At 38.2% G+C, this 17,963-nt stretch overlaps 1 protein-coding gene across 1 annotated transcript in view; it reads left to right on the top strand.

Moving 5' to 3' along the window:
- LOC111146642 (frizzled class receptor 6) overlaps window positions 1–15,365 on the top strand; it is a 38,810-nt gene extending 23,445 nt beyond the window's left edge. Inside the window, exons 2-6 of the mRNA XM_022502277.1 lie at window positions 6,228–6,424; window positions 9,491–10,508; window positions 11,625–11,773; window positions 13,106–13,534; window positions 14,750–15,365. Coding sequence (XP_022357985.1) covers window positions 6,228–6,424; window positions 9,491–10,508; window positions 11,625–11,773; window positions 13,106–13,534; window positions 14,750–14,918 — 1,962 coding nt within the window. The 3' untranslated portion in view covers window positions 14,919–15,365. The remainder of the gene's footprint in view (window positions 1–6,227; window positions 6,425–9,490; window positions 10,509–11,624; window positions 11,774–13,105; window positions 13,535–14,749) is intronic.
- The last annotated feature ends 2,598 nt before the right edge of the window (window positions 15,366–17,963 follow it).

The raw sequence follows: 17,963 nt of genomic DNA, 5'->3' as shown, positions 1-17,963 counted from the left end.
TGTCCATGCTGTATCCCTACAGATTTTTTGTAGTGCTGTCTTTAAGGGTGGGGATTCAGTTGGCTCTTCCAGAAATCATCCTGCTGATTTTTAAAATCTGAGACTTTAAGTTCCACTGATTATTGTGAGAACTCACAAAATTCAGCCCCTCTAGTTTTCAAAGCCAAATGTTACGGCACTTCATCTTCCCCATTCAGCCTCTCCTGTGTGATTGTCTTTCTCTCCCCTCTCCACATCCATGGCTCCCTCCTTTCCAAGGACTGCCAGGGTTCATTTGGCTCTGAACACATGTCTATCCTTCCTAACCTCTTCAGTGTGGCCTCTTCTCTACCTTTAGTTGTGGAGTTGGTTTCACCAGTCTTTGGGTTGTTCTGTGTTTTTTTACACTGATATGAACATTACCTAGTTGTATCTGTGGGCCAAGGTGAGCTTTCCGCCATCTTACCAGATGCTCCACCTCAATTCCTTTTTTTTTTTTAAGATTTTATTTATTTATTTGATAGACAGAGATCACAAGTAGGCAGAGAGGCAGGCAGAGAGAGGAGGAAGCAGGCTCCCCACTGAGCAGAGAGCCCGATGCGGGGCTCCATCCCAGGACCCTGAGACCACGACCTGAGCTGAAAGCAGAGGCTTTAACCCACTGAGCTACCCAGGTGCCCCTCAATTCCTTTTTATCTTTCAGAAATGTCTCAATGTTTATAGTTCATTGATAAGATCTTTTCCTAGTTTTTTGTAGAGCTATAGATTTTCTTTTTTATCCTTAGGCCTTTTTTCCCATTTCAATGGCATTTGGAGAAGAAGAGGATGATAATATGAAGTTCAGTGCATTCCTCTTGAATCAGAATTTTCATCTTCTTTTACTCTATATATTCTCATTGGGAATTTTGATTCACATATTTCAGTTACCATTTTTATAATGACGGCTTCCAAATCCATGTCCTTTACCTAAAGTCTCTCACTTGCAGAGCCCTATTTATTTAACTGTCTGCTAGTAGATATCCACACTCACATGTCCTATGGGCACTTCAAACCGCCCATCAACAGGTGAATCGATAAACTAATTATGGTGTAACCACACAATGGAATACTACTTAGCAATTAAAAAGAAAGAACTGTTGAGGCATGGAACAACATGGATGAATTTCAAAATAATGATGCCAAGTGAAAGAAGCCAGACAAAAAAGAATATATGCTGTATGATTCCATTTATGTAAAACCTAGAAAATACCACTCTGTAATGACAGAAAGTGTATCAGTGATTGCCAGGGGAGGTTTTTTGGCTTGTGGTAGGGAGTGAGAGGGGAGATAGGAGGGAGGGATTACAAAGAGGCAAGAGAATACTTTTTGTGGTAATGGATATATTTATTTCATTGATTCTGGTAATGGTTTCAAAACCCATCAAAGTTTACACTTTATACATGTTCAATTTATTGTATGCCAATTATACCTAAATAAAGCTGGAAGAAAACCCGCACTATTAAAGGCTTTTAACGGAAAAACGGCAGTTCCTGCCCACTCTTCTCTATCCCCATCCCTATCCTCCTCCCCAAAGACAGACACTTTGAACTCCTTCAGGGCTCTTCCGATACACAGGCCATGTTCTAATACGCTTAGTCTGTTGCTTATTGATTCGTCCATTTAGAACTTCTGGCAGTCTCTCTGTTTATTCTCTCCTATTATGGTAGTTGATAATTGATTTGTCTTACTCTACCACTTTTACTTCTCTTCCCAGTGTTCTAACATAATTCTTGGTTAAATCAATCACCAGTGCTAGCATTACTAGGAACATTAAATACATTACTGAGTCGAGTAGTTTGCTTTGATTGAATGTGTTTCTTTAATACCTTCCCTCTTGGTTAATACAATAACTGCATTTTCCCTTATCTGCTTGTTTTTTATGTACCTATAGCTAATTTTTTTTTTATGTCCCAATAGACTTTTAGACATCTAACAGCAATTTTTCCAGATGCTTAAAATACCATATAATCTATCAGTTCCAGTCCCCCATTGCCATTCCCTTGAGACATTCCTCCTTCAGCTATCTGTCCTTGTATATATGCCCTGATTGCTTTCTGGACTAGATACATGGTGGTAAGGACTAGAAAGAAACACAAAGCAGAATAATGGAACAGAGAATGGAAAGACAATTTTTTACATAGGGTGGGCAGGGAATGTTTCTCTGAAGTGACAGTTATGCAGAGACCCAAATGAATGAGGACACAAGCCCTGTGACTATGTGGAGGAAGAATGTTCTGGGTAAAGGGAACAGCAAATACAAAGATTCTGAAGCAGAAATACACATGGAATTATGAGAAGCAAAATGCCAATTTAGTGGCATTGGAGTGAATAAGAGAAAGCATGGTAGGAAATGAGGAAAAGGTAGGAAAGTGGCCAGGGGCCAGGAAATTTAAGGCCTCATAGGACTTGATAAGAACTCTAGAATTTATTCTAATGGAGTCTTTTTAACAAGGACAAGCTTACATTCTTAAAGAATCACATTGGTTGGAAGGTGGACTGAATGGAAATGGACCGTCAGATTTGCAAGAATGTTAAGTAGTGAGACCATTAGGAAGCTATTTCAGTAGTCTAGGTGAAAGATTTAGTGGCTTAGGCATAGTAACTTAGTAATAGTGAGAAATGGTCAGATTTGAAATATATCTTACAGGGGAACCAATAGGATTTGCTGCTGGATCACATATGGGATGAGAGACAGAGAGGAGTAAAAGATGAATCTTTGGATTCTTGGTCAGAGCAACTTGGTGAATGGTGGCACCACCTGAGATGGGGAAGACTGAGAGATTGTTTGGGAGATAGGATGCTGTGGGATTGAGTTGTGTTTTGAACATACTGGGTTTGAGATGCATGTTGACAGCTTATTGGAATTCTCCAGGGGCAGGTGGTCATCAAGTAGAGGGTTCACAGGAGAGATGGGGCTGGAGATAACTTTAGGAATCTTTGTGTACAGTTGGTATTTAATACCATGGTTCTGGATGAGTTTCTCCTGGGAGTGAGTATAGATAAGGTAGAAATCTGAGGATGGAACTCTTGAGTACTCCAATATATAGAATTGGGAAGTAGAAGAGAATCAAAAAAAGAACAGCAATGAAATAGGTAGAAATCCAGGAGAATTCATATTCTATAAGCCAATTGAAAAAAAAAAAAAGTTTCATGAGGAGGGCAGGATCCACTGTGTAAAATGTTATTAAGAATTTAGTAGGATGTTGGGGCGCCTAGGTGGCTCAGTGGGTTAAGCCTCTGCCTTCGGCTCAGGTCATGATCTCGGGGTCCTGGGATCGAGCCCCACATCGGGCTTTCTGTTCGGCGGGAAGCCTGCTTCCTCCTCTCTTTCTGCCTGCCTCTCTGCCTACTTGTGATCTCTCTCTCTCTGTTAAATAAAATCTTAAAAAAAAAAAAAGAATTTAGTAGGATGAGGACTTAGAACTGACTTACTGGATTTGACAATGTGGAGTTTATTGGTGGCTCTGACAAGCAGTTTTACTGAAGTATGAGGACGATTGAAGGAAGGCTCAAGAGGGAGTGGGCAGAGCAGAATTAAAGAAAGTAAAGACAACTGTTTTGAGGAGTTTTTCTCTAAAGGGGAACAGAAAAATGGAATAATGGCTGGATGGGGATTGGGATGTAAAGTCAAGGAAAGATATTGTTTTGTTTTGTTTTGTTTTGTTTATGGTGGGAGATAATAGAACAAGTTTGTCTGATGGGATAATCACTGTAGCATAGGGTTTGGAACTGGGGGGTTGGAAGAGAGGAGAATATGAGAGAGATCTCTGTGAAATAAAATTGACTGGAGGCACCTAGGTGGCACAGTTGGTTAAGCATCCAACTCTTGATTTCAGCTCAGGTCATGATCCCAGAGCCATGAGACTGAGCCCCACATTTGGCTCCGTGCTCAGCATGGAGTCTGCTTCAGACTCTCTCTGTCCCTCTGCCTTTCCCCCTCCTCACATTCTCTCGAATAAATAAATAAATCTTAGAAAAGAAAGGAAAATTGACTAAAGTTTAAGCCCAGAAATGTTTTAGTAATAAGATTGCAGTGTGATACCAGGTTTTCAGTTTATAAACTAGTACCTTTCTGTTCTGAAAAATGTTCTTATATTCTTTATTCGATTATCATCCATACCCCATTTTCCCTCTAATTTCTGGAACTCCTTTAGTCATGTGTTGGACACTTGGACTGATCTTCTGATTGGGAGGATTGTCTCTCTAACTGTCCATCTCTTCCCTCAGCTTTATCTTCTAATCCTTCTATAGAGTGTTTTTTTTTTTTTTAATTTAAGCCATCTTACTATTTCAATTTTCCATAGCAGCTATTCCTTTTAAATGAATGCAATTTAAGATATTAAGGTTTTTATTTGTTCTGTGATTCATTTTCTTTTGTTCCCTGCATAATCTGTTTCCTCCAAATATTCAATTATCTGCTTGCTTGTTTTGGTCTCTCATCCTACTAAATTCTTAATAACATTTTACACAGTGGATCCTGCCCTCATCATGAAACATTTTTTCTCTCTTTGATGTGGGAGGCTTTCTTCAGATGTCTGATGATCCTTGGCTGCCCATTTTTATTTGTGTGGGGCACTAAAAAGCTCTGTGTGCAAGAATGGGGCTTGTTACTGGTGGGCTTCATAGTAGGATTAGCTCAAGGTCAACTGTCTTTTTCACTGTCAGTGTGTAGAGCTCTTCAAGACTGGTGAGTTTTTTCAAAGAATGGGGATGGTAGGTATATGCCTGAACAGAAGAGGAACAGGAAGATGAGGGCTTCATATTTCTGTAGGTAGACTGTTATAGCCCCCCTCTTTTCAGTTTGTGCATTATCTCTGCCCTGTGCTTGATGCCCCAAGTGCAGAACATTTCCAGCACCGTTTCTCCCAGAAACAATGATGGTAGAATGCAGTAGTCATCTGGACTGGAGTAGGGGTGAGGATAGACTTTTGTGCTACTTAGTACCTCAACGAACTGAGACTCTTGGATTATTTAGAGCACATGAGCTCATTGTCATCTGAATTCCTCCACTCCTGCTTGAAAGTACACCTCATGTCCCATTAAGTCACTTTCCACTCCTCTAATGGCTCTCCATCTTGAAAAGGCTGGGGCTTTCTTTTTTGTTGTTTTTATCATTGGAAAAGTCATATATGCTAATGTAGTCTCTTCTGTTCACTTATAATTGGTTAGTGGCTTTTTTTCTTTATTATAAGAGGAAAGGGGGTAAATATATGTGGTTAATGTGCCAGGTTTATCCGGAACCCATGGCATTTTCTGAAGTATAATCATCACAATAATGTTTATTGAGTGCCTGCTACATGCCAGACTCTGTTTGAAGAGCTTTACATTTATTAACTCCATACTCATAACAATTTTATGCAACAGGTACTATTATCATTGCCGTCTTACAGATGAAGAAACTATGGCACAGAAAAGTTAACTTGACAAAGTTACACAGCCAGGAAGCTGGGGACTAACATTCCAGCTCAGCTGTCAGACTCTAGAGATACTTCCTGCTTTTAAAACTCTCCAGTAGTATCCATTCCTTGATTTCCAAAATCCAAACAACTTAGCATGCCATTCCTGTTCTCCAGGATCAGGCCTAGCATACCTCGCCAATCTCAGCTCTCTCTACTCTGCCCTTAACACCACCTCTTTGACCTTATATTCAAGCCACACTAAGCTTGCCCTGCATGGATAAGGTCTTAGTGATCCTCATGCCTTTTTCATGCTGTTCCTCTGCCTCAGACATTCCTTCATTCTCTAGAATGCTCAGTACAATGTTAGGGTATTCCATTATATACTTATAAATTGAATATTTGCATAATTTATTTTACCTAGCAATCAACTCATGCTTTTGATTTGATTTAGCATGTCTTCTTTAAAAATGTGTAATTGAATAAAATAATAATATTCTATTACATATGAAGGGTTCATAAGTCTAACAGACTAACTGAAATTATCTCCTTAAAATTTGATTGTATTGAGGGGCACCTGGCTGGCTCAGTCAATAGAGCAAATTACTCGATCTCAGGGTCATGAATTCAAACTCCATGTTGTGCATAGAGATTAGTTTAAAAATAATAAATTAATAAAAGTGAAAAAAATTTTGACTGTATTGACGAGATATTCTTTTAGAGTATTACTATTTATACTTTAAATAGTAAATAAGTTCCATTCATTTGTTATTAAAATGTTTTCTAACCTTATCTTGCTGTTTTTCTTAATAGCCTTTTCTTCCTCTGGCAAATTTGGAATGTTCACCAAACATCGAAACTTTCCTTTGCAAAGCTTTTGTACCAGCCTGCACGGAACAAATTAATGTGGTTCCACCTTGTCGTAACTTTTGTGAGAAAGTATATTCTGATTGCAAAAAATTAATTGATACTTTTGGTATGCGATGGCCTGAGGAACTTGAATGTGACAGGTAAATTATGTTTTCAACTGAAAGCTACCAGTGATCTTTTAATGTTGGTATTAGTTTTCCAGAATGTTTGTGACAGGCTTTCATTATTTAATTCAACAAATGTTTATTGCACACTTAACATTTGCCAGCCACTGTGGTGCAGTGTTTTAGGCACAATGGTGAGCTAAAACAGATTTACAGTAGGAATTTACCGTGGGGTGGGAGGAACAGATAGTAATAAAATAATTACAATAATAAATGTAAAATTATAACCATGCTAGAGACAACAAAGGAGAAGTACAAAGTTCTCTGAGAAGATGTCAGGGTGCCTTTGTGACCCAAACTGGGAGGAAATGAACTTATCAATTCACTGCCCTTTTGCACATTGACCTTGACTCATTACTTTTGTCTCCTATGCTCTAGACATTGGGGGATTGTAATTTGAAACAGTCTACTAATATAATGAGACTTCACATGATAAAGCTGGGAAGATGCTGTATCTATCTTTTTGTGTCTTTATCTGTAGACTAGAGTATAGAAGGTTTGTGGAAGTCAAATACTTCCAGTGGATAATGGTTTCCAGGAACAACTGATAACATATAATAAAGCTGAGGATACCCATACCTTACATTCTAGGTGATACCCTTCTACAGGAGCTTTTACACAAATAAGGAATCACACATGAGAATACTGATTGCCACATTATTCCTAAATTTTTTTTAAAAAAGGGGAAATGTGAAACTCCATTGTAGAAGAATGACTAGTAAATTGTGATGTACTTATACAGTAGAATACTGTGATACAGTAGATAAAATTAATGTAGTTGATCCGCATTGTACACATGGATAAATCTAAAAATTATAGTGTTATGTAAAAAAAGGATGCTACAGGATAATATATAGTATGATGTCATTTATATAAAATTCAAAACCTATAAAACAATATTATATAACATTATGGTTAGAAAAATCACATAGTAAAAATTTTTTCAAATGCAGAAGGAGAATAAAAACTGAATTTGTGGTAATGAGTATTTTGGGGGAGAGAGAAAAGAGAATAGGACCAGAAAGGGGTCCCAACTGATCTCTACTGTTATATTGTTTTATTTTAAAAGATATAAAGCAAAACTGACATAAGTTTTTAAAAATAGTGGTAGATACATAGTGTTCTTTTTATAGGCATAAATTTTATTATTTGCTACTCTTATCTATATCTAAAGCATATTTTAAATGTTTCTTGTTGTTTGGCTGGTGTTTGGCCGGCTCAGTTAGTAGATCATGAGACTCTTGATCTTGGGGTTTTAAGTTCAGGTCCCACACTGGATGTGTAGAGATTACTTAAAAATAAAATCTTATAAATAAATAAGTAGTTTTCTTCTTAGACACTCCCACTAATTTATTTTTACTTTTTTTTTAAAGATTTTATTTATTATTTATTTGACAGGCAGAGATCACAAGTAGGCAGAGAGAGAGAGAGAGAGGTGGAAGCAGGCTCCCTGCTGAGCAGAGAGCCCGATGTGGGGCTCAATCCCAGGACCTTGAGATCATGACTTGAGCCGAAGGCAGAGGCTTTAACCCACTGAGCCACCCAGGCGCCCCTTATTTTTACTTTTTTAAAGATTTTATTTGAGAGAGAGAGTACAAGTGGGAGGGATAGAGGAAGAGGGAGAGGGACAAGCAGACTACCACATGAGCAGAGAGCCCAATGTGGGTCTCAGTCCCAGGACCCCAAGATCATGACCTGAGCCAAAATCAAACATTTAACCAACTGAGCCACCCAGGTGCCCCAAAACTCCCACTAATTTTTAAACCATATAGATCCTCCAAATTAACACTGGTGTGTAGAAACTCAACTGAGTAATAAAATTTTTCACAAAATAGAAAATGTATCTGTGTACCTCACTCCAGTCTACCATAAACAAGGGAGACAAGGAGTACAGACTTCCAAATATTTATTCCAAAATAAATGTGTCATTGGGATATAATGTACAGCATGGGGAATATAGCCAATAACATTGTATTAATTTTGTGACAGATGGTGATTAGATTTACTATGGTGACCTTTTCTCAATGTATATAAATGTCAAATCACTATGTTGTGCACCTAAAACTCATATAATATTGTATGTCAACTCTACCTCAATTAAAAAGACCCAGCCAAACTGAAACAGGATAGTGATTAATTAAGCTGGTCCCCAGTCTACTTCTTGGTGATCTTCTTGCCTTTAAGAATGTAGAGATCATGGGGCGCCTGGGTGGCTCAGTGGGTTAAGCCGCTGCCTTCGGCTCAGGTCATGATCCCAGGTCCTGGGTTCAAGCCCCACATCGGGCTTTCTGCTCAGCGGGGAGCCTGCTTCCTCCTCTCTCTCTGCCTGCCTCTCTGCCTGCTTGTGATTTCTCTCTGTCAAATAAATAAATAAAATCTTAAAAAAAAAAAAAAAAAAAAAAGAATGTAGAGATCACCTGAACTCAATCCAGGGAGGGGAAGGGTGTCATTTCAGCCAATTTTAACTGTCAAAACCTTGTCATATGGTTGAGCTACTTTGCTTGTGGGCATTAGAATACAAGTGAACTTCCCCAAGACTTATATTTCTGATGCTGTAAACAGACAAGCCAACACTTTTTTGTCTGGAGACTACTAATTAAGAAAAATTCTTTTTCTTTCTTTTTTTTTTTAGGATAAATTCTTTCTTAAATATTTAGTCTTGGAAGCAGAAATTATTTAAATATTATTAATTGGGGCACCTGGCTGGCTCAGGCAGTGGAGCATGATCCTGAGTTCAAGCCCCACCTAGGGTATAAAGTTTACTTCAAAAATTTACAAAATAAAAATTATTCATTGATCATTTTCTGAGTAAGGAAATGTTCATATTCACTTGCCTTGTATTAAATATATGTTAGCATATTGGGGCCTCACTAACAACTACTAGTGTTCAGTTAATTTCAAAGCTCTAACCTTTAATCTATCCAGGTTGTATGTCTTCCCATCAATTATGAATGCATAATGTAGTACTTTATAGCTGGAAAGCATAGCATTAAAATAGTGAATCAGTAAAAATTTTGCCTTCAATTTTTATAATCTCTACAGATTGCAGTACTGTGATGACACCGTTCCTGCAACTTTTGATCCACATACACAGTTTCTTGGTCCTCAGAAGAAAACAGAGGAAGTTCAAAGAGACATTGGATTTTGGTGTCCCAGGCATCTGAAGACTTCTGGGGGACAAGGCTATAAGTTTCTGGGAATTGACCAGTGCGCACCTCCATGCCCTAACATGTATTTTAAAAGTGATGAGCTAGAGTTTGCAAAAAGTTTTATCGGGATAGTTTCAATATTTTGTCTCTGTGCAACTCTGTTCACATTCCTTACTTTCTTAATTGATGTTAAAAGATTCAGATACCCAGAAAGACCAATTATATATTACTCTGTCTGCTACAGCATCGTGTCCCTGATGTACTTCATCGGATTCTTGTTAGGCGACCGCACAGCCTGCAACAAGGCAGATGAGAAGCTAGAACTCGGGGACACGGTAGTTCTGGGCTCTCAGAATAAGGCTTGCACTGTTCTGTTTATGTTTTTGTATTTTTTCACGATGGCCGGCACGGTGTGGTGGGTGATTCTTACCATTACGTGGTTCCTAGCGGCAGGACGAAAATGGAGTTGTGAAGCCATTGAACAAAAAGCGGTGTGGTTTCATGCCGTGGCGTGGGGGATACCGGGTTTTCTGACTGTTATGCTTCTTGCTATGAACAAAGTTGAAGGAGACAACATTAGTGGTGTTTGCTTCGTCGGCCTTTATGACCTGGATGCTTCTCGCTACTTCGTGCTCCTGCCACTGTGCCTTTGTGTGTTTGTCGGGCTGTCTCTTCTTCTAGCTGGCATTATTTCCTTAAATCACGTTCGGCAAGTTATACAACATGATGGCCGGAACCAGGAGAAACTAAAGAAATTTATGATTCGAATTGGAGTCTTTAGTGGCCTGTATCTTGTGCCCCTCGTGACACTTCTGGGGTGTTACGTCTATGAGCAAGTGAACAGGATCACCTGGGAGATAACTTGGGTCTCCGACCACTGTCGTCAGTACCACATCCCGTGTCCTTATCAGGTAAAGAGCATTTGTATTAGTTTGCTATCCTTTTTAAAGATTTTATTTATTTGAGAGAGAAAGTATCTGAGCCTGTGGGGATGGGGAAATGGAGAGGGAGAAGCAGATTGAGCAGAGAACTCGACACGGGGCTCAATCCCAGAACCCTGAGATCATCACCTGAGCTGAAGGCAAATGCTTAACCAACTGAGCCACCCAGGGAACCCTGTATTAGTTCATTATTTAACTTTAACATAGAGTACATTCCCTGGACATACACTTGAGTTAGTCATAAACATAACATTAGATTTTCCATAAGAAAATCCAGTAGGTAGAGGGAAAGATTGCTTGGGCATCAGCTGAAGCTGAGGTCAGGCCTCAAGAGTTCTTGCCTCAAGTTTAGACTTTGGTTACAATAGTTAAAGTGCCTCTATTAGCTATTTTAATAAAAATTAAATTTGGTTGCAAAGGCAAATAAATAATAATGAGGAACAGAAACACAAGAAGAGGTCTGTCAACTTCTGAAGTGGGAGTCGTTTTGAATTCTTCAGTTAGTGGGGGGGGAACCTTATTTGGGTTTATTTAATTTGATCGTGTCATCTTATGTTTTTGTTTCATATATGCTTCTAAAAACAGAACTTATTTTACTATATGGAACTGATACTTATTTCACCCTGACCAACCACATTTTTTAAAACATAAACAACAATGCATAAAGACTCTAAAATACTATGTTGTTCCAATGAATTGAAATGTAATTTTTTGGTAGATTTTAGTAGAAGGCAAATAGATGAATACTCAAAGCCAGATATTTTGGCAATTATAAGAGGCTGCTATACTTACAGGGAAAAGATGCTGGGAAATCAAGTCAAGATTTAGGATATTCTTCCTAAATATATTGAAGTGTTTTCCTTTTCTAGCTCTATATTTTGATACACAGATGAGTTCTTCTTTCGGAACTTTAGTAAAGAATATACTTAAAGCAGCACTGTTCATTATATTGTGCTATGTCAAACATTTTATAATACAACAGACTCAAGATTTATACTTTCTGTTCAAGTTTTACATTGACGGTATAGACTTCTTTCCACTTAAAATGTATCACTGAAATTTTTATTATTCACTTTTTTTTTGTAGGCAAAAACAGAAACTCGACCAGAATTGGCTTTATTTATGATAAAATATCTGATGACATTAATTGTTGGCATCTCTGCTGTCTTCTGGGTTGGAAGCAAAAAGACGTGCACGGAATGGGCTGGGTTTTTTAAACGAAATCGTAAGAGAGAGTAAGAAGCTACTGAATTATCTGATGTTGTTTTACATTAAATAGAACAAATACCAAGGAACTAGCCAAGTCATTATTGTGCCAGAGTTTCATTATGTCAACTGTTATGTCAAATTTGGAAATCTTTTTCCTGGAGAAATATACTTTATTCTGTTTGGTATTCATTAGACAGTCTTTGACCTATACTATTCTATTGAAATATGAAAGAAAGATTTGTCAAGTGTGCATTTTCTTTACATAGCTTATATTTAATATTATTACTGCTATCACTGTATTCAGTAGTTTGGGTGCAGCATTTTAAATTTTAATTATTTTATCAGTGATAAAAGATTAAATGGGATCAAATATATGTAAGGAAAATTATAGAGTATGATTCAAATATATTGTATGATTGTTTACTACCTTTAAGTTTTATTACGCATAGTGCTGCTTAAAATGTCACTTATTTGCCTTAAGATGGTAAAATTTTAAACTTATGTAGTATTTTATAACAATATAGATTTACAAGTAAATAGTTCATTTTGGTTAATTATATACATTTTGTTCTCTATACAGCCAACAGTGTAGTATAGGTTTTTAAACTATTCCCCATTGGTTTGATTAATACTTTTTTGTGGTAAAAGTTCAGAACTATAGATCTTTTCTAAGTTTTTGAAGTCTGAAGAATTGCATTTTTTTTTAAGATTTTACTTATTTATTTGACAGAGAGAGGGAGAGAGCACACAAGCAGGGGGAGAGGCAGAGGGAGACACAGGTTCCCCACTGAGCAGGGAGCCTGACTGAAGAATTGCATTTAACTGGACTTTAATTTTTTGCAATTATTACATATCTACTCCATATTTATATACATCATGGTTTAGTATAATTTGCTAACTTTAATGTTAGAAAGCAAACAATTAAATTTAACAACAACCATTCTACGTCCTTTCTTTTCTGGTTTACTTTTATATTTGATGTATTCACATGGGATAAACAGATTGTCCCCTACGGTATGCTGCTTTGAGTTTCCTTGTCCTCCTCCTTTGGTTTAGCCTCTCTAATTTCTTACCAATCTACTTACGCTGACAAAGGCAGCTAACAGTGTATGCAAAAAAGATTTCACTTCATGGCAATCTACTTATAGCTCATAGTATCTGTAATCCCAGATTTCATAACTATAAGTCATTTAGAACTTTTAACCTGATCAACTAAAGATTTTAGTATAAGTATAAAATATATGATATGCTTTTTGGCTTCTTTTTTTTTTTTCTTTCTTTTTTGCCCCCCTGCTTTTTGGCTTCTCGATAGCACTTAACATTTACCTAGTAAGCCCTCTCCTTGGTTTCTCTTACAGTCCAATCAGTGAAAGTCGAAGAGTTCTACAGGAGTCATGTGAGTTCTTCTTAAAGCACAATTCTAAAGTCAAACACAAAAAGAAGCACTACAAGCCCAGTTCGCATAAGCTGAAGGTCATTTCCAAATCCATGGGAACCAGCACAGGCGCTACCGCCAATCACGGCACTTCCTCGGTGGCAATCACTAACCACGATTACTTAGGACAAGAAACTTTGACAGAAATACCAACCTCCCCAGAAACATCAGTGAGAGAGGTGAGAGCAGACGGAGTGAGCACCCCCGGATCCAGAGAACACGACTGTGGGGAGCCGGCCTCCCCAGCAGCATCCAGCTCCAAACTCTGTGGGGAACAGGCCGACAGGAAGGGCCGGGCAGGCAACGGGACAGATAGGATCAGCGTATCTGAAAGTACGCGGAGTGAAGGAAGGTGAGCTCAGATTTTGTTCTGTTAAATCGGGACTGCTTTGAATACTGCATTATGCATTTTTTATTAAAGCATAGCACATCTGGAAAGAAAATGTGCTAGGAGATGACATGTGTCCATACATTTAATCCAAGGAAGTTTGGGTATAAGAAGTTTGGGTCCAGCCTGTAAATATGCTATTTGGTAGTTCAGTTCTTAGCTTGGAAAAGAGCCTTCATGAATGTTGTTCGCATAGGAGTGTGATGTTCGTTTCCGTGCCGTTGTTAAGTGTTGCATGTATATTTGGTAAATGTTTAGGAGCCTTTTGAGATACAGGCTATTAAGTTGTAATTGCTACTGTATCATAGTACTAAAAGGTATTTGTCATTTTATATGAAGATGATTATGTTTTTTACTTTCTGAACATGAAAGGATACTGACATTATCTTTAATGAATTTTTCTAAATGGTCATAGGTGATCCAGACACAGGTAAACATCGAATTAACCAGAATGCTGATAGCTAAGTACTTTTAGGTCTCAAGTTGTCTCATCTTCCTCGTACCAAACTAAATCAGATGCACCTTCTTTTGTGTTCCCGTAACAGCTTTTGCTGTTTCTAATTAGATATGTGCCTTTAAAATGGGATCGGGAAGGAGACAAACCATAAGAGACTCTTAATCTCACAGAACAAACTGAGGGTTGCTGGGGGGAGGGGGGTAGGGAGAGGGTGGTGGGGTTATGGACATTGGGGAGGGTATGTGCTATGTTGAGTGCTATGAAGTGTGTAAACCTGGCGATTCACAGACCTGTACCCCTGGGGCTAATAATACATTATATGTTAATTAAAAAATTAATTTAAAAAAACCCCTCCACTAGATTTGTAAACCCTCAAAGGCAGAGCTGAGGTCTGATTCATCATTGTGTTGGAATTAAAATGTCTCATCCTTGGTGGGAAATGAATAAAATATTTGCTAAAGCAAGGGCCAGAATTCTGTCTTATTAATGTATTCCCCATGCTACAGTGTGCTCAGCCCACGCATGGGTGGTGCTTAATGCAATTTGTGAAGTTAGCAAAACTGTATTTGAAAAAGTATTTGTACTTTGAGGTGTCAGGGTTCATATAAAGAGTTTGTTAATTATGCAAAAAACTCATGAAGAGTGGATGGCAGCTGTAAGGACATTTGGCATCACATCTGCGCTTTGGTCTGTAATATGTCACCTTTCGTCTTTTTACCTAGGCTCTCTCCAAAAAGTGACGTCCCTGAGCCTGGCCCAGTGCAGAACAGCAGCCCACAGGCCGCAGGTTCCTCCGAGCCGGGCAGCCCACGAGGCTCTGCGTCCCTGCTCGTTCACTCGGCTTCCGGGGGCAGGAAAGCGCAGGGCCCCGGCAGTCACTCGGATACGTGAGGGGCGGGGTTGCCTGCCCGTTGCTGAGACGTGAGTGTGAGTTTGTGCTACACTGGCGGGGACGGCGTGCTATCTTCGCGACATTACTGTCCCGTTCTTCTGCACTGAGAGCTACACCGTCGCTTGTTACACTGGAAACAGTAGATTCCGAGTATAATAGGATTCATTTCGCACAGAGGTTCGTGATGACCGTATACCCAGGAAACAGAAGTGTGCAGGTTAATAATATTTTTTTAAGTTGTGTGGGAGGAGGGAGTGAGAGGAATCTTCCTTTTCTATTTATGAAGATTCTACTCTTGTTAAAAGTATTTTAAAATGTACTATATGCTCTTTTCACTTTTATGGTCTAAAATCAAGATATTACTTTGCTAAAGTATTTAAAACTTATCTTTGTGTCTTTTTTTTATACATTTGAAAATAAGTTTCTATGTATTTGAACTATTTTTTAGGAATCCTGGAAAAGCTATTCAAATATTTTTGTCATGTTATTCTGATATTTTAGCACTACTTTGGTAGCTTTTACACTGAGTTTCTAAGAAAATTGAAAAATAGTACATTTATAGTATGAAAAATATTTGACACACCAGAAGGTTTTATAATGGGAATTCACCTTTAAAAACCCACTTATTCCACTTTATCATCTTCCCTGTGTGAATTTTATAGTCTTATTGTTTTAGAAATTTCATACATCTATTATGCCACTAAAATGAGGTGCTTAATGTCCAATGTTGATTGTATTATGCTGCTCTCTGATCCTTCTACATTTTTAAATGATATGTCTTGAAGGATTAGATGAAATGTTATTACTCTTTTAGAAATTAAGCCAAGTGCAATTGATTTCCTTTTTAAAAAAAAAGTTTTATGACCACTCAAGATTGTATTTTTATGACCATTTATACTTGCTTGTACTTTTTTTTAGTTGCTTGTACTTTTAACTTTTTTTAACGTTTAGAATACTAAAGCTTGTACAGTACCTTCATCAGACATTATGTAGAATTCATTCCTGTACTGAAATAGGATTTTGCTAAACATTTAAAAGTGTGCTTAAAAAAAAATGTGTTAGCACTATTAGTGTCAATCAAATGGGGGAAAAAATGTAGTCCTGATAAAATGTACTTTATATAACATACTTTAAAATATTGAAGAATTTTCTTAATTTTATTTCCAAGTAAGTGTTCTGCCTTGAACAACATTTTCTGATGCTTTTGGTTTTTTCCTCTATTTAGCATTCTATTAAGCATAAAAAGATTATCATGTACTGTATGGAAAATGTAAATATTAACTTTTCCACATTTTTTAACTTTGCATACAAATTATATGATCTTTCCAGTAATAAAGTTTTCTCTGTGTAAGAGATTGTGGAGTATTGTGTTTATTTTTAGTGCTCCTGACCCAGGAAGTGGTAGAATTTTTCAGATCAGTGGCTCCATGACTAATTAGCCAAAAGCTTTAAACTGGAAAAGGAGAAGTTGGGACTCTAATTTTTCAGTTACAGTTTTTCCCAGAGTATACATGATACAGCCGCATTTATCATACTTTTTAAAGCCAGTGGGAGACCTGAAGGATGAGGTAAAGCAGTGGGAAATAAAACAATACTAAATTAAAACATTTTAAAAAACAAATAGGATAGTGAGGAATTGCCGGCTAAGACCTGGGAGAAGAAAGAAATTCACCCTGCCAACCCAACAACTGGGGCTTCTTTAGCCCAGGGAGCATTTAGTGATTGGGAAAAGGTGGCTGAGCGGTTGAACAGTTATTGCCAGCGTCCAAGGGCTGGGGTTCAAGGGAAAGAGTGTCCACACACCACACTGCACTTAGAGTTGTGACCTCAAAAGGATGTATCCCAGAAGGAAGTGTGAAGTGTAGGGACAGCAGCCTTGCTTCAAGTTATCTGCATGGTCTAGAAAAATCTCTTACTCTGGAATTAGAATAAGGTAGTTCTGGATTAGTCATAGGCAGAAGCAAATGGAAATCTTGTCTGGAGGAAGAAAATGTCATTCTCTGTACTCTACAAATACTTTTTCAAATATGATGTTCATCATATAGTCAAACAGAGACAAGCATGCAAAAACAGTGTATGAGTAAGAATCAGCACTAACATTAATGGGGGAAAGAGCCAGAGGTACACCTCAGTGATGAGGCACGGATTTCTTAAACTCATGTAACTTAAAAATATCACAAAAGGAAAAATGAGATACCACTACGCCTATCAGAATGGTTACGAGCCAAAAAACAACTGACAATATCAATTTCTGGTACGGATGCTGAGCAACAGGAACTCTCATCCACGGCTAATGCAAATGCAAAACGGTATAGACACTCTCAAAAACAGGCAGTTTCTCAACGCAGCCAGACTTGGTCTTCCCATGCGATCCAGCAGTCATGCTCCGAAGTAGTTCCTGAGCTGACTGATGTAAATATTTCACCCTTGAGGTGCAGTAGAACTCCTCACTCAAGTCTGGCCATGGTCAGCCCATAGTCAGCGGCTTCCTTCCAAAGAACACGGTAGGGAATGGGGTGGTGGGGAGAATAACTTTCATGCTAGAGAAACTTGACAAAACCCTACCTGAGGCAGGTGGCAGAGTCAGCATCAGTAGAGGGCATGTCGAGAGTAGGTGCGCTTCCTATGACCTGATGAGAATGGCCCTTGACCTCAGCGATCTTCCTCCCCCGAATCCATAACCTCAGTCTAGTTGTGAAAAAAGCAGACAAATCTCAATAGACATTTTACAAAATACCTGACCAGCACTCAAAGCTATCACGATCACCAAAAGTAAAGTCAGAAACTGTCCCAGCCAAGAGATGCCTAGGGAAACATGGTGACCAAATGTAATGTGCTATCCTAGAAAAGAAGTACGGTAGATAAAAACTAAGCAAATCTGAATAAAATATGGGCTTTAATTTAGACATTCAATGCAATGAAATGTCCTTTGTGTGTGTGTGTGTGTGAGAGAGAGAGAGAGAGAGAGAGAGAAAGAGAATTTCCTCCCTTCTGCTTCCTTTTCTACTGGAATCCCTTTTAATCCTATTCTGGACATCCTAGGT

The sequence above is a fragment of the Enhydra lutris genome, unplaced genomic scaffold (genome assembly GCF_002288905.1).
Source record: "Enhydra lutris kenyoni isolate GAN:26980312 unplaced genomic scaffold, ASM228890v2 scaffoldscaffold14, whole genome shotgun sequence".
In the NCBI taxonomy this organism is placed as follows: domain Eukaryota; kingdom Metazoa; phylum Chordata; class Mammalia; order Carnivora; family Mustelidae; genus Enhydra; species Enhydra lutris.
The sequence above is the reverse complement of the archived record's forward strand: the minus strand, read 5'-3'. Positions and strand labels throughout refer to the sequence as shown.